Source organism: Acanthochromis polyacanthus, chromosome 23 (genome assembly GCF_021347895.1).
Source record: "Acanthochromis polyacanthus isolate Apoly-LR-REF ecotype Palm Island chromosome 23, KAUST_Apoly_ChrSc, whole genome shotgun sequence".
Taxonomy (NCBI): domain Eukaryota; kingdom Metazoa; phylum Chordata; class Actinopteri; family Pomacentridae; genus Acanthochromis; species Acanthochromis polyacanthus.
The window spans coordinates 25,239,333-25,255,607 of NC_067135.1; the positions used below are offsets into that span (position 1 = coordinate 25,239,333).

At 41.8% G+C, this 16,275-nt stretch overlaps 1 protein-coding gene across 2 annotated transcripts; it reads right to left on the reverse strand.

The window, feature by feature from the left end:
- Nucleotides 1–416: 416 nt before the first annotated feature.
- On the reverse strand, nt 417–4,132 carry LOC110971359 (H-2 class II histocompatibility antigen, E-S beta chain-like). 2 transcript variants are annotated; one of them, XM_022221709.2, is made up of 8 exons: nt 4,024–4,127; nt 3,453–3,555; nt 3,052–3,324; nt 2,213–2,426; nt 1,850–1,917; nt 1,658–1,771; nt 1,392–1,505; nt 417–875 (listed from the first exon to the last, which is right to left on the reverse strand). In XM_022221709.2, the coding sequence occupies exons 2-8, from the start codon at nt 3,505–3,507 to the stop codon at nt 853–855; spliced, it is 861 nt and encodes a 286-aa protein (XP_022077401.2). In that variant the 5' UTR covers nt 3,508–3,555; nt 4,024–4,127; the 3' UTR covers nt 417–852. The 2 variants fall into 2 exon arrangements, with proteins under 2 accessions (XP_022077401.2, XP_022077399.2); XM_022221707.2 differs by having other exon boundaries at nt 1,658–1,917; nt 4,024–4,132.
- Between the last annotated feature and the right edge of the window lie 12,143 nt (nt 4,133–16,275).

Sequence of the window (16,275 nt, forward strand, 5' to 3'; positions counted from 1 at the left end):
TAAATAAGTCAAAGTCAATTTAATTGTCAATTCTTCAATATGTACATGACATACCAAGAATCGAAATTACGTTACTCTCTCTTTGTGCAACAGTAGACATTAAATAAACACTTAGAAGGTTCTGAAATTAAGAAAAAATACTGTATATTTAGAAATGTAATGTACAAAATAAGATATAAAAAGGCAAAAACTACGTAAATGAAGAACTAGAGAGCAAAAAAACAGGGAAACTAAGAACAAGGAAGCAAAACCAGAACCAAGCAACAACTAGGAACTAAGAAAAGCAGAACTGAGTGAAACGTAAACACAACCATGAGATATAGCGGCGGGTTTAGTGCAGAATATTCAGAACAGTGCAAACGAGTAACAACAGTCCAAGAAGTGCAAATATGCTTGACCAAGATGAACGACACAAATCAGATTTTAGGATGCTTTATGAAAAACATACACAAAAATGGATAAATGTGAAGCAGTTGAACTACAGCCACATATCAGTCAAACATCTGGTTACAAATGATTTCAAAGCTGTCGGTCTGCAGATACAAAAGGCTGGAAATGTTCTGTTTTATACAGTGAAGATCAGAGACTCATATTAAACCTGATCCAGGACTGGACCAACACACATCACTGAAACATTGCAACAACCAGCAGAACTGGATTCACACTGTGGTGGTCCTAGACCAGGTCCAGACTAGGGTAGCATCAGACTTCAGCCGTGTCAGGTTTAGAGAATTCAGTCCAAAAAGGATCATCTGTCTGCTGAGCTGCAAACAGAAAGCAGATTCAAGCAGCAGCTGATTTTTCTGTCATTTAATAGACAGAATCAGGACCAGGACCAGGATCTTGCCTTGGTTAGTAGGGACCCAAAATACGTCCTGGGAAACAGAGAAGAGACAATGACTGGGTCAGAAATAGAACACTGACAACACTGGTTCCATCAACTGTAATGGTCCGAACTGAAGTAAACTGGGCTGATGTCGTCTGAACTGGTCTGGATTGTTGGTACACTGGTGTGAACTGATCTGGATCTGGTTTAAACTGGTCTGAACTGGTGTGGATCAAACATTACCAGCCATTATTGATTTCATTACATCAGGAAAATAGACGACTAAACTGGATTTAAACTAGTGTTGACTGGTGTTTGACTGGATTTAAACTGGTGTTAGACTGGTGTCAGACTTGTGCACAGTGCCTACTAAAATGTATCCACCCACCTGGAAGTGTTTCCCTTCTATTGCATTTCAACATTGAATGATAGTCAAAATGTTTTGATTCTTGGACAACAATTTGCAAAAAGAGTGATGCTAGACTGGTGTATAGTGGTGTTAGATTGGTACAAACTGGAGGTGAACTGGGGTAGACTGGTTTTGACTGGTGTAATGCTGTCTTACCTTGGGCATTCTTCTTGTAGTAGATGAATCTAGCAAGAGACAGGACTTGATCCAGAGTCAGTCCTGAGGCTCTGATGGCGATTTTGTTTTTCTCTGACTCAAACGAAAACAGATCTGAGGACAGACAGAGAGATAGACAGTTAGGCACTGCGGGTGCTGTTATAAATTGGTGTTAGACTGGTACTGATGCAAGACTTATGCAAAGTGGTATAAACAGGTATTGAACTGTTGTGAACAGATGGTAGACTGGTGCAAACTGATCTGACCTTGGGGCCTGCTCCTGTAGTAGAAGAATCCAGCCAGACCAAAGATCAGACCCAGAATCAGTGCTGAGGCTCCGATGGCGATCTTTTCTTTATCTGACTTAGGCATGGATGGATCTGAGGACAGACAAACAGGTGAGAGACAAACAGGTGAGAGACGGACAGACAGACAGGTAGACATGGACAGGTGTTTACCCCAGTAGGTCTTCAGAGGTGCTTCCAGGCTGGCATGTTCCACCACACAGGAGATCGTCTCTCTAGATCTGCAGAAACACAAACCAACATCACTCAACCATCAAACTGGACTTAGACCTGGACATGAACCTAAACTTGGACCTGCACCTGGACCTGCACCTGCACCTGGACTTGGACTTTAACCTTGTCTTGAAAATAAGACATGAACCCGAAACTGGACCTGCACCTGCACCTGGACTTGGACTTTAACCTTGTCTTGAAAATAAGACATGAACCCGAAACTGGACCTGGGCCTGACCGTAGACATGAACCTGGACCTACACCTGCACCTGCATCTGCAGCTGGACCTGGACCTGGACTCACCTGGGCGTGTACTCCAGGCGAGAGTGGATCTGGTAGTACCAATCACCATCCTCCATCACATTGGTGGAAGTGACTTCTGAGGTGACCTCCTGCCCGTCTCTGAACCAGCTCACTTTGATCTGTTTGGGGTAGAAGTCGTAGACGCTGCAGACCAGCACGGCTGGATGGCATTTAGAAGGAGGCGCTGTGGTGTGCAGAACCACATAGGGCCGAACTACAACACACAGATTACTGTTAGTGCTGCTAGTCACAGTAACAGAATCAGTGTGAGTCTCAGCTATTTCATGAAGCAGATGTCCAGTTTATCCAGATTTACTACAGGTTCAATATTTGGAAATTCAGCTTTGGATTGAAATCCATGAAGTCCAAAACCTAATGTGGTCTTCAAAGAAATCACCAAAAGGACACAGTTTATCAACCAGAAACTGTACAAACAGAATGAACTGTCAAATTTTGAACTTTGAGACTGAAGGAAACTTAAGAACAAGTATTATAATAATTAGTTTTATTAACAATGGAAAATTGTATTATCACCTGCTATAATCAGTGGTTGTAGTGGCAGAGGTTCAACACCAGGTGGAGACTTTAACCTTTCCATTATAAGAATAATTTAATCAGTAATCATGACAGTCAAAATTTTTATGACTGATTTTGTTGTTGTTTTTTCCCCCAGAAATTAACGGATCAGTAATAGACAGATGTTTTAAACTTGCAGCAGAAATGCTGATCATTTGATCTGTAAGTTAAACTCTGTTAATGAGAAAACAGTCAATGACAAAACTGTGCTGTGTCAGTGATTTGGTGAAAGTGCTGATGGTGTCACACAAAGACCGACTCACCTGATTTGGTCAGAACATTACTGTACCATATTCCAATATTGTGTTGGCAGTACATCTCCTTCTGAGCTCTCTGGCGGTTCACCTCTAGGGTGTCATTGTTCAATCGTTCTGCAGTCTTCACTCCAAACTCAGTGTATCCAACAAACTTCCCCAGAGTGCTGCTGAACCTCAAATACTCCAGTTTGTTGTAATGGAAAGAGGAGATGTACTCGATGTCCTTCAGCTCAGTGGAGTTAAACAAACAGCGGTACATATGATAGTGCAAAAATCCATCTGAGGGACAAAACAGTAACAGATTAAACCTCAGTGAGTCTTGATCAGCAATCAGAATATTGGTCCTGCCTGCTGTGTGGACGATGATGAAGTATAACAAGTGAGTTTGATCAGAGTATTGGTCCTACCTGCTGTGTACACGGTGATGAAGAAGAGCAAGAAGCTGATGGAGGATGAAGCCATGATCCTCCTGTTAACTAACTAATACTGATTCAGTGTGACAGTCAGCTGCTGTAAAAAACAGAACAGGAAGCTGTGACCTGCAGCATCAGCTGTTACCAGGCAGAGGACTGGCTTTCGCCGCCCTCATAGGTAACAAAGACTTTTCCTACGTGACATTTGCGGCAGCATTAATACATTTACATTGTAATGTGTCCAAACCAACAGTGATCATTGGTCCATTCAGTACAATTAAAAGTACAAAGACAGATTAGACTATGATCAGATCTTCACCTGATGGAGTTATACAGACAAAACCTTTCTGTCACGAAAGATAATAATGATAATTGTAGAAGATCAAATGAACCTGATGCAAAACCTAGTTTAACATGTCTCATTCTTTTGACAGCAACATATTTCTTCACAGTAAATATTTTCTTTCCAGAGTGAACTTTTCTGAATGTGTTCCACTCCAGACACATCGTCTCATTTAAACCAGATTTCACGATCAAAAACAGATTTTCATGTTGAGGCACTGACCTCCTGCAAACAGGAACACCTGTAAAGACAGTGTGTATCACAACAGCAGCTGGTTGTATCACAGATAAGCAGGTTCAGACCTGAAGCTGAGCAATCACAGCTGATGGGATCATGCCCATCTTCACTAAAGTCTAACAAGGAGTCTGACTGAGTCAAAGTAAGAAAACTGAGGTTCTGGGTGTCAGAGGGAACAGAAACTTTTCAGATTGAACAGAAACTGGACACTGATCACAGCTGACAGAAAGGACAATCACTGAACATGGAAGTGAACTGAAACAGATTTGATGATTTGATGGAGCAGACACTTTTCAGGCTGTTGTTGTTGCAGCTGAACAGCAGAGAACAGTCAGAGTTGATCTTCAGGTGAAAACATGTGGAACTGGTTGTTGAAATTAAACACTGAAAGAACAGTGAAGAAATTTGAGTCATGTGGATGAAGCACGAGTACATTCATTTACAACAAAAAGGTTCATTGGTATGAAACACTGATAAAACACAAATGACATCATCGGCAAATTCCACAGAACACTGCAGGTCCGATACCGGGTGGAGTCATCTGGACATAGAAACACAGAAAGACAGAGACAATAGCCTGCACATCTGGACACATGAGTTTGTCCATATGGAGATGTAACCCTCCACATCTATACATGTCAACCTGCATACCTGAACACATCAACCTGCACATGGGGACCTACACATCTGGACAGCTGCACATCTGGAAACTTGCATAGCTATATCAATGAACCTGCATATCTGGAGACATCAGCCTGCACATCTGGACACCTGAACATTTGAAGACTTGTACATTTCTGGAGACCCTCTCATCTAGACACATTAACAAGCACATATGAACACATAAACCTGCACATCTGGACAGCTACACACCTGGGAACCATATCTAGATCAATTCAATTCAATTCAATTCAATTTTATTTATATAGCGTCAATTACAGTCAAATCGTCTCAAGACGCTTTACAGAACCCATATGCCTGACCCCCAGAGCAAGCCCAAAGGCGACAGTGACAAGGAAAACACCCTTTTAACAGGGAAGAAACCTCGAGCAGAACCCGGCTCTAAATAGGGGGGACCCATCTGCCTGCTGGCCGGGCGGGTTGAGAAGGACAGAAGAGGGCAAGGGGGAGGGATGGGAGAAGAGGGAGGGGTGAGAAAGCAAGGAAAACACAACACACATTTGGATACATGCATGACAGGATATGTGACACAGACAAAGTATAAGCTAACATTGAAAACTGACTCATAGTTTACTCTTATGATGTACGGCTCTGACATTAAACATACTCCTTATATAGCTAGCAGTAAAATTCAAACAGTATGTAAGTTAGCATAACAGTATATTGAAGGCGATGCAGAGTTGACTGGTGGAAAAAGGGAGTTGGAAGCAGAGGGCTGGAGGAAGGTCAGTAGCAGCATCCCACAGTGGACATGGTGGAGACTGGACCAGCTGGTGGAACATCGACCGCAGATCTGAAGCATCCAGCTCTGGGACCAGGGACACTCGGAGAAATAACACAGGGGGAAACAGAGTGAATGTACTGCAATAACGGTATACATATTAAATGTAAAGGTAGATAGAGAAGGGCTCAGTGCGTCAAGAAAAGTCCCCCAGCAGCCTATAGGCCTATAGCAGCATGACTAGGGGCAGAACGAAGGGACGTCCAAGAGGGGGTCAGCTGTACAATGAAGACACAAGCCGAACCTCTGTGGGTCACCCAGTCAGCCCCAACTATAAGATTTGTCAAAAAGGAACGCTTTAAGCCTGGTCTTAAAAATAGAGAGGGTGTCTGCCTCCCGAACCCAAACTGGGAGCAGGTTCCACAGGAGAGGCGCCTGATAACTGAAGGCTCTGCCTCCCATTCTACTTTTAGAAATTCTAGGAACAACAAGTAAGCCTGCAGTTTGAGAGTGAAGAGTTCTACTAGGATAATATGGTACTATCAGATCTTTAAGATATGATGGAGATTGGTTATTAAGAGCTTTATATGTCAGAAGAAGGATTTTAAATTCTATTCTGGATTTAACAATCAATGAACTTGAATGTCTGGACACATGAACCTAAACATCTGGGGACTTTTGCATCTAGACACATAAACCAGAACATGTGGACACATAATCTTGCACATCCAGACCAGTGGCGCCTGCAGAAATTTTTCATAGGGGTGGCCAGGTGGGGCCACTTAAAATCTCACCAAAACTAAAAAGTCATCATTTGAGGAATTTTATTTTACTAGTACTATTATTACTCTTTTTATTATACTGTACTATGTAGGCTAGCAGAAAACTATCAGAAAGGCTTAAGGAAGCCCCTATTGATAAACTTGTCTTTATTATGGTATATTTAATGTTACTAATGATCTAATGTGCACAGACTAATAACAGTACAGTTAACATTTTGAGTTTATTTCCTCCCTTCCTTCCTCCTCCGTCTCCTCATCACTATGCCTCTGCTGCTCGACCGTTGGCTCTCTCTCTCCTCCTGTGCTAGTTTTCTTTTTGAAGTAAGAAGAGATGTCTGTTGACTTCTCTTCATGGTCTGCAAATTGAAACGAGAAAAGCGTTCAGAGAGTGCAGTACTCTGCCAAGGCTGCTCAGTTGATGTATTATTTACAACAGATGAAATCTTTAATAAAAAAATGACCTTGCGCTGAGCACAAGCATGTGTTTTGCATGTGCCTGCTATGTATGGATACGGAACTGCATGTAAATTACACTTGTGAAGGTGTGTTGATCAGTTCATCATTTTTGGCAAGCTAGTGTTAAAATAACCGTTCCCTCAATGCTTTTAATTTGAAGATGTATTTTTAATGTTGCAGGCTTTTATTTTGTCACCGTTCCAGCGGCACAGGAAGTTTTGTCTAAGAAGCAGTTTCTTGACATGAAGAAGACGCTGTCGAAAAGTCCTAAAATCACATAAAGATGACAGAAAACGGTTCAACGCTGTTGCTGTCTAGTAAAGGATGTTTTTAAACTTATAAGCACCTAGTGGGGACAAGGTGTTACGGTGAAGAAATGAGGGAAGGACAGAAAGGTGAATGTGTGTTCAGATAAGGCTGACGGCTGAACTTAAAGCAGAACTTCGTTTTTTTTCAACCTGGGGTCTGTTTTCATATGTCATTTCATACATGTGAGTGATGGAGAAATGAATTTTCGACATAGCTCCAGTATTTAGCCAGGCAGGCAGCTTAGCAGCTCAGCTAGCAGCTCAGCTAGCGAAAAGTATAGGTCAACTTGCCCCCCCGTGTCAAAGTCCACCCTAACGTGCTTTTTTCCCCACACTGACCAGCTCGGATAGTCTCAATGAGTGTCCCACAACATACTAGAGATGAGAAGTGAATGAAAACCTCCACATTACCTGGCGATCGCTCTTTGTTGTGGTCTGTATCCAAATCTCAGGACGCTAGAAAGCAAATCTCGTTCCGAAATCGTGCGATAGCTCCCGCCAAAACCGGTGTTTTGGCGGGAGCTCTCCCACAATTTCACGAAAATTCATTTCTCCATCACTCACATGTATGAAATGACATATGAAAACAGACCCCAGGTTGAAAAAAACCGAAGTTCCCCTTTAACTGTGTGGTTAGGATTTGCTACATCGTGTGGCCAAAATATGTAGTGGTCGGCAGGAATTGATGGGACTCAGAAATACCCCACAGTTTAATCATTTGTTCCTTGTATGATTTCCAGCTGATAAATCATGGTCAATTTATAGGAGGATCGCAATCATGTGATCATCAGCAGGTAGCAGACACAGTGTTCACATCATGGTTACAGCTGCTGTGCAGGCTGCTGTATCTAGCAATGGGAAATCTTTAACAAAGCGTGCTGAAATTTAATCACTTGGTCCTTGTGTCATTTCTGACCTTCCCTGAAAATTTCATCCAAATCTGTTGCTCTGTTTTTGAGTAAGGTTTCACACGGACAGACAGATTCACAGACTAACAATCACAGACAACATACGCCGATCATCCCATAACTCCACCATGCCTTGGCGAAGTAATAATAGCAGTAGCTAACGGGAGCTGGCTATGCCTGTAACTCAAATAAGTTGGCTGGGAAAGTGTGGGCAGTCTGAGCCTTGTCCTTGCTACGGTGTGAGTTTAACTGGCCATTGATATTTGTAACTGGCCAGCAGATTTGTAGGGGTGGCCGCAGCCACCCCAGGCCACCGCCTGGTGGCGCCATTGATCCAGACACATGAACCCTAATATCTGGGGACCTTCATATTTATACAAATGAAGTGGCACATTCAGACATACAGTCTTGCATATCCGGTAATGTGCACATTTAGACACATCAAACTGCATATTTGGACACACAAATGCACAGATTTTGGACATTCATGTCTTCACACATGAATTTGTACAGCCCTAGTTTTGAACCTGGGCTGCACAGTGGAATAGTGATTAGCACTTTCACCTTGCAGTGAGAACATCTTTGGTTTGTGTCCCGGCTTTCCTGGGATCTTTCTTCATGGACTTGCATATGTTGAGGTTAGCTGATTATTTTAAATTGCCCATAGGTGTGAGTGTGATTGTTTGTCTGTATATGTAACCCTGCGACAGACTGGCGACCTGTCCAGAGTGTTCCCTGCCTTCGCCCAAGTCAGCTGGGATGAACTCCAGCACCCCCTGCGACCCTAATGAGGATCAAGCGGTGTATAGATGACGGATGGATGGATGGATAGTTTTGAACGTGGATATCTGAAGACATAAACCTGTGCATTTGGGAACCTACATATCTAGAGCCATGAAAGTGTGCATCTAGACAGGAACCTGCACATCTGGAGACAGTCGAATCTCAGAACCTGAATATGTGGACATGTGAACCGGCACATCTGGATCCTAATGTGAACCCGCATGTCTGGACACATGAACCTGAACATCTGGAGACCTGTACATCTAGACACACAAATCTGCCCATTTAGGGACTATTTGCATCTAGACACATTAAGCAGTACATCTGGGGAACTGCACATGCAGTCACATGAACATGCACATCTGGGGACATGTGCATCCAGCCGCTTGAACCAGCATACCCAGACACTTGACCCTGCACATCTGGACAGAAGAAGGCAAACACCTCGGGACCTGCACATCCAGACCCACAGACCTCCAAGTCTGGGGACCTTTGCTTCTAGACGCATTAACCAGCACATCTCAATACATCTGGACAGCTACATATCTGGGAACCTGCGTAGTGAGATTCATGAACCTGCATGTCTGAGGACATAAACCTGAACATCTGGTCACCTGTACATCTAGACACATCAACCTGCACATCTGGATAATGTTACATTTGGACACAAAGTAGCACATCCAGACACATAATCTTGCATATTTGGGCACATGCACATCTGGCCCTTTGCATTTGAATGTGCATAATGCGAAAAATTCGCAAAATCTGGACACGTGAACCGACACCTCTGGACACAAAAATATAAGCATTTGGGGACCTGTACATCTAGACACACAAACCTGCCCATCTGGGGACTATTGCATCTAGACACATTAACTAGCATATCTGGTTATCTCAAAACATAATGGTATAAACTTAAGGTATTTTAACATTTGACATATATTGGAATAATATGCATGAAATGTATCACAAAATAAAGGTAAGATGTGGAGCAAAAAGTCTGAACATGTCTGGGCGTGCTCTGTAAAAGACGACTGAATGATAACTCAGTGCGCATGTCTTCTGTAAAGTGAGATCTAGAGTGAAATGTGATAACCTGGCGTCATAATCTGACCGATAGATTGAGAAAGGTATAATGATGTCATAACAGCCACTCCTATCATATGCACTATAGGCGTGGAAATATGATCAACGCTCACATAATAAAGGATGCGCCACAGCTGAGTATCATCAGTTCTTCTTTGGGTGTTATCACTGCTAAGAATTGCTCCTGGATATTTGTCGACAAATAAATCCTGCTGCCCTCCAAATGCTGACTTCTCTTGGTATTTTTTTTCGAAGATCATGAAAGAAACTTTCAGACGTTGGAACACGGTCAAGTCGTAGACTCTGGCCTTGATTTGTAACTTAGTTTACACTTCATCACTATTTCTAATTTGAATCTGCAAGTTTGAGCTTGTCTAACTTGGTAGAAGTTCATCAAAGAGGAGAAAATAATGCATGATGTCTTTAACCCGTTGGACTCATTTTGCATCAGTTTAATGACCTTAACCACAGTGTGTGTGTGAGAGACAGAAATGTGTTTGTGACAGATAATTTCATGTATAACCAAACATTCCTACTCCTTAATCCAAATAAAACTGCAACAATTCTGAAGCATTCTCAAAATTTATAGCTTTATTTAATTTTCAAATACAGTTTAACTGTACTATCCAACAATCACGGTGATTTTAATGATCAGAAATTAGTTTAAGTAAAACAGAAAAATGCACAATACAATCTTAAAGAATTCAAATTCCTTTCTATATTTGAACATTTAAAATCCAAAACCCAAAGAAGTTTTTGTCATATGTGATAAAATGTTCATGTTTCAGAAGCTGGAAGCAGAGTCACAAACAAACAAAGACGGTTACAAATTAATTAGTTTCATCATCATCTGACTAATCACCACAGCTCCAATGTGTTTCTACATTTGACTCAATGACAGCTATCAGGAAAAACCTCTACAGAAACGATGTGACAGGATTATTAACCAAACTCAGTAAAAATTTAAGACATGCTGAATATGAAGAGTAGTATCACTGGAACCTATGTGAATCTCAGACCTAACAAAAAAGCAAAATAGTTATTGATATACAACATGTAAATGTAGCTACAAGTTTAATCACTGTAGTATTACTGCAGGATTATTTTATTTTGGAAGACACCTTTCTCTGTCAGACTAACTCATGTTTTGTTACTTGACACATCTTCTGTAGTTTTCACCACTAAAAAATGACAAAGGAAGTATTTCTCCTATGATAAATGTGATCAACTTATCTGCAAAAATGTCAAAGATCCTTTCAAACACTGCAGAAGTAGACTTTATACAGCCATGGCCATAAGTTTGGACACAAGTACCATGACGCTTGTGAATCTTAGAAAATACCAAATTGACATTCATCTGATCTCCCTTCTCTGCTGATGTTCTTGTATACGACTGCGACCTCAACTCCTCTTATTCCTCTCCACTCCACCTCCCAGTAACAACGTCCAGTCAGACTCTGTTTACTCAGGACCTGCTGACATTCAGCGAATCTCTCTGGATTAGGAGGGTAAAGAGGAGGGTACTGCTGTTGATTCATTAACGTTGCTTTTCTGTTTCCCTCAGATAATAGCAGATATCTGTGTGGTGTGTTTGGATCCAGAGTAATTTGTCGTGCGTATTTTAGGAATCCAGCTCTGGTCGTTGGTTCTGGTTGTGAGTCTGACAGAGGAACATCTGGTTGAGTCCCTGCCATTGAGATGTCTGTTCTGCTGTCCCTCAGAATGTCCTGTATTTGATCTCTGACCTCTGTCACAGCTGCTGTCACATCCTTAAAGTGTCTCCGAGGATGAATGTTGATTCTGGATGAGTGGGAGGATTCACTGAATGTTGACACTGAGGGGTAGTTGTGGAGAAACTGGGTGTGATCTGGTGTATCTGACAGCTGCTTCAGCTCAGCGTCTTTCCTCTTCAGATCCTTGATCTCCTGCTCCAGCTTCTTCTGAAGCTCTTTGACTCGACTCTCTTCAGCCTTTTGCTGGGATCTGATCTGCTGCTTCACATCTAAGCTTTTTTTCTTAATGAGATGGATCATCTGCTTGAATATCTCCTCACTGTCCTCCACTGTTTTATCAGCACAGACATTGATGGCCTTCACCTCCTGTTGAAGCAGCTCCACATCTTTCTCTTTGTCCTGGATCCTCTGCTGGATGTTCAGTCGACTCACCTCCAGCTCCTTCTGCTTCTTTGTTCTTTCTGCTGCTGCTGGGACTGTTTCATGTCCTTTATGTTCATCCATTGTGCAGAAATAACACACCAACTGTTGGTCAGTGTGACAGAAAACCTTCATCACCTCATCATGACGAGAGCAGATGTTCTCCTGGAGGTTCTTGGAGGGCTCCATCAGCTTATGTTTCTTTAATGGAGGTGAATCATAGTGAGGTTGGAGGTGTTGCTCACAGTAGGAGATCATGCAGCGCAAACAGGACTTGACAGATTTCATCTTCCTCCCGGTACAGACATCACAGGCCACATCTTCAGGTCCAGCATAGCAGAGATCAGCAGCAGCAGCTTGGAGTCCAGTCTTCTTCTGCTCCTCCACTAACTCTGCTAACATGACACTTTTGACCAGCTCAGGCCTTGATGTGAAAATCTTTTTGCATTGAGGGCAGCTGTAGATTCTCTTCCTGTCCTCTCCATCCCAGTGTGTTTTAATGCAGTTCATGCAGTAGCTGTGTCCACAGGAAATTGTCACTGGATCCTTCAGTAGATCCAGACAGATGGAACAAGAAAGTTTCTCTGAATTCAGCTGATTTCCTCTCTGCGCCATTTTATCTCTCAATAACTGCAAACATCCACAGAGGTTTTACTACCTTCAAGGCAAACAAAATCATCACACAGGAGGCCACACCCAAACAGGTTCAACCATCACATGTCTATTTGCATGAGTTAGGTGTGTCAGGTTTTGTACTTTGTAGGATTGTAATGACCCCAATCCCTCAGCTGGCAGATTTGTAAAAGGGAAGGAGGCAGGAAATCTACCATTAGATCTGGACTCTGTTGGAGAGAAGTGTTCATCACATTCAAGCTGATATTATACCCTTCTGTCAGCTACTTTAGCAACATGTTCACCTAAAGTTTACAGATTTAAATCTGTGGTTTTCACTTCATATTGTGACTTCTTTAAATTGTACAGCCATGGCCATAAGTTTGGACACAAGTACCATGACGCTTGTGAATCTTAGAAAATACCACAAAATTGTCACTTACAATACAGTACACAACTCCTGAGAACTACACTGTAAATAATTACCAGGATTTCACAATATTCAATTGTACTTTTACACAGTAAATTGCTGTACTATCACTTTACAGGATTTAACTTTAATGTTCACAATATAAGACTGTAATTTCTAAATTTACTATAAAACCAGTGTCACTACAGTAAACTGCTGTGATATTTGCTGTTTTGATTATTACCAGGATTTCACAGCATTTTATTGCATTATTCCACTGCAAAATACTGTATTAAGACTATCCACTGCAAAAACACAGCAAAATCCATGAACCGCGCTGAATTGTGGGACGTGCCGCGGATTTTCAAGATTTTAACGGTTGATGCCACCAAGAAAAAGAAGTTGGTTCTGCATATTCTGTCAAGGTAGTTTACCCTCGATTTCCACCTTTGCTTTCACTACATATTGCTATTTTGAACGAGTGTGATGTTCGCCATATTAATTCCTTTTTTCTCTGGCGCTTTTTATTTCAACACAGTCAATGCTGTTCCTGTGAATATCCTTGTGACGCCCATCTCACTGAAGGCTGCGAGTAACGGCAACCACACCGAGGATTAACCTTAACACGGTTAGTTGGGTGGATTAACTGTTTCTGTGAGCTATAAACCAGTGACGTTTTGCATCGCGGTAGAGTGAATCTTGGCTCCACATTTGATTTGAGACTGTGGCTGTGGTAGTAGATGCCGTGATTTCTCATATATATTATAACACGCGCCCCATTTTTTCATGTTTTTTAGGAAAACGCTGTACTCAAATGCATGGGAGCGCCCTGTGTTAACACGTGAGTGGTACCGTAAAACCAGAATTAAATGATTGATTATTACTATATACGAGACATTACAGTCGTTGGTTTGATACTGTGCAAACACCCACGCTAGCTGACGTTTCTCTTGCATCTTGCTTATAAAATTCTTTGTACAGCAGCACCTAATATAACGTCAGGTGATTTTAAGCCCATTTCACATATCTATCAACGGCTTGTAACCATGGTGTCTGTCTTTGAAGCTACTTTTTAAAGCCACCAAATGATGGAATAAAAAGTTGATACTGTAGCTTAGGTCATTAACCTGCTGCATATGCTCTCGTTTATATAGTTAGATTTGCATTGGTTTTCCTGGTTCTTTGTAGTTGAAGAGATTTTGCTGCAGGATATCGATCCATTTTCCTCTTTACGTAACCACCCGCAACATATATTGTTGTTATTATTTTTGCCTGTTATTTCCTTTTCTAGTTTATTAATTCTATTGTTTTGGTGAATAATGTTCCACTGTAAATTTAGTGGGTGTGTTTATGAGTCTGAGAATGTTAGTCACTTTATTAAGCACATAAAGCTGCACAGCAACACTCCCAATTATCACTATCAGTGTGGTGTGCCTGACTGCACAGTGATGTACCGCAAAGCCACTGTTCTACAAACGCATATGTATAGAGAGCACAAAGCAGTTGGATTGCAATGCAAGCAAGTGGACACAGCCTTAAAGTGTATGGCTCAGTCTTGTGCATTCAAGAGTGATACTGTAACCTCTCTTATAAAGCATTTGAAAACACACACAAAAGATGGATTGGAAATCAAATGTCCATTCAGAGGCTGTGACTGCAGCTTCACAGTTTCATCCAGTTTTGACTCACACATTTCCAGGAAGCATAGAGGTAGACATGTAGAGGATCTAATTGATTCAGTTCTACACAAGTCTGTTCCCACAGAGCCTTTGAGTGAGCCTGAACCGGGGCCCTCATGTTCAGACATTTCTGATAAACAACATGAACCAGAAGTGCCATTTGCTGTGGATGAAGCCCTATTTTTACATAATCTTACACTTCTCTACTTAAAATTACAGGCTAAGTTATTGCTACCAGTAAGTACCATTCAAACAATCATTGAGGACTTTCAAAATGCCCATGAAATTTGCCTGTCACACATGTTTAACACTCTGAGTGAAAAATTGAAGGTTCTTGGAATTCCTGAGACCACAATAAGCAACATTATTGATGAAATTAACAGTGAGGATCTACTCAAGCTCTATAACACAGGAGCTCTGAGCACAGATTTTAAGAGGAAGAATGCTTTTAAAAAGAGTTTCCACTATGTTGAGCCTGTACCTGTATTCTTGGGAAATGATGAAAATGGTAAGGAGTGTTTTGCTCAATATGTACCTGTACAGGAAACATTGGCTGCACTGTTCAAAAGTGAGTCTGTGCGAGAACAGTATGCCGCAACGCGTGTGCAACCCTCCACCATTAATGTCTATCAGGATGTTAGAGATGGAGAGGTAGTTAAAAGTAATCTTCTGTTAAAAGCTGAGCCGTCCTCAGTCGGCGTGATACTATACCAAGATGCATTTGAGGTTGTTAACCCGCTTGGTTCAGGAAAAAAAAACACAAAGTGTTGGCTGTGTACTCAACTCTGACTGACATTTTGCCTCACAACAGATCCACTTTAAATCAAATGCAACTTGTCCTCCTATGTAGGGAGCAGGACTTTAAGTACTTTGGGATGAACAAAGTTTTGGAACCACTTATCAAGGACCTTAAAGTCCTAGAGGAGAGAGGTATTGTGACAACTGACGGTAGTGTTGTAAAAGGTACATTGGTTGCCATTTCAGGAGATAACTTGGGATCCCATTCTATTGGGGGCTTTTTAGAAAATTTCAGCCGGGCTGACTATTTCTGTCGCTTCTGTGAGGTAGACAGAGCAGCATTTTTGAACGAACCTCTGTTGTGCGGTACCCCCAGAACAGCACAATCTTACCAAAGTCACTTGCAAAATCTAACAACTACTGTCACTGACTCGGTATGTGGCATAAAGTGCGACTCTCCTTTTAACCAGCTGGCTCATTTTCATGTCTGTCAACCTGGCCTTCCACCATGCTTAGGTCATGACTTGTTTGAGGGTATTGTCTCTTATGACCTTGCATTGTTCATCAGCAATTTAGTCAAGGAGAAGCATTTTACTTACCTGCAATTGAATCGGTGCAAGAGCCAATTCAAATACCAAGGAAATGATGGCTTTGACAAACCAGCAGATGTCCTCCCTGGAAGTGAGAGATTAAGTGGGCATGCAGTTCAAAACTGGTGCCTTCTCAGATTGCTACCTCTCTTGGTGGGAGACAGGATTAAGGATCCTTGTAACAATGAGGTTTGGCAGCTTATTTTGCAGTTAAGGGAGATAGTGGAACTTGTCTGTGCACCAGCCATTACAGCAGGTCAAGTAGCCTATCTGAAAGTCATCATTGAAGAATACATATACCACAGGAAAAAGCTCTTCCCTGGTCATTCCT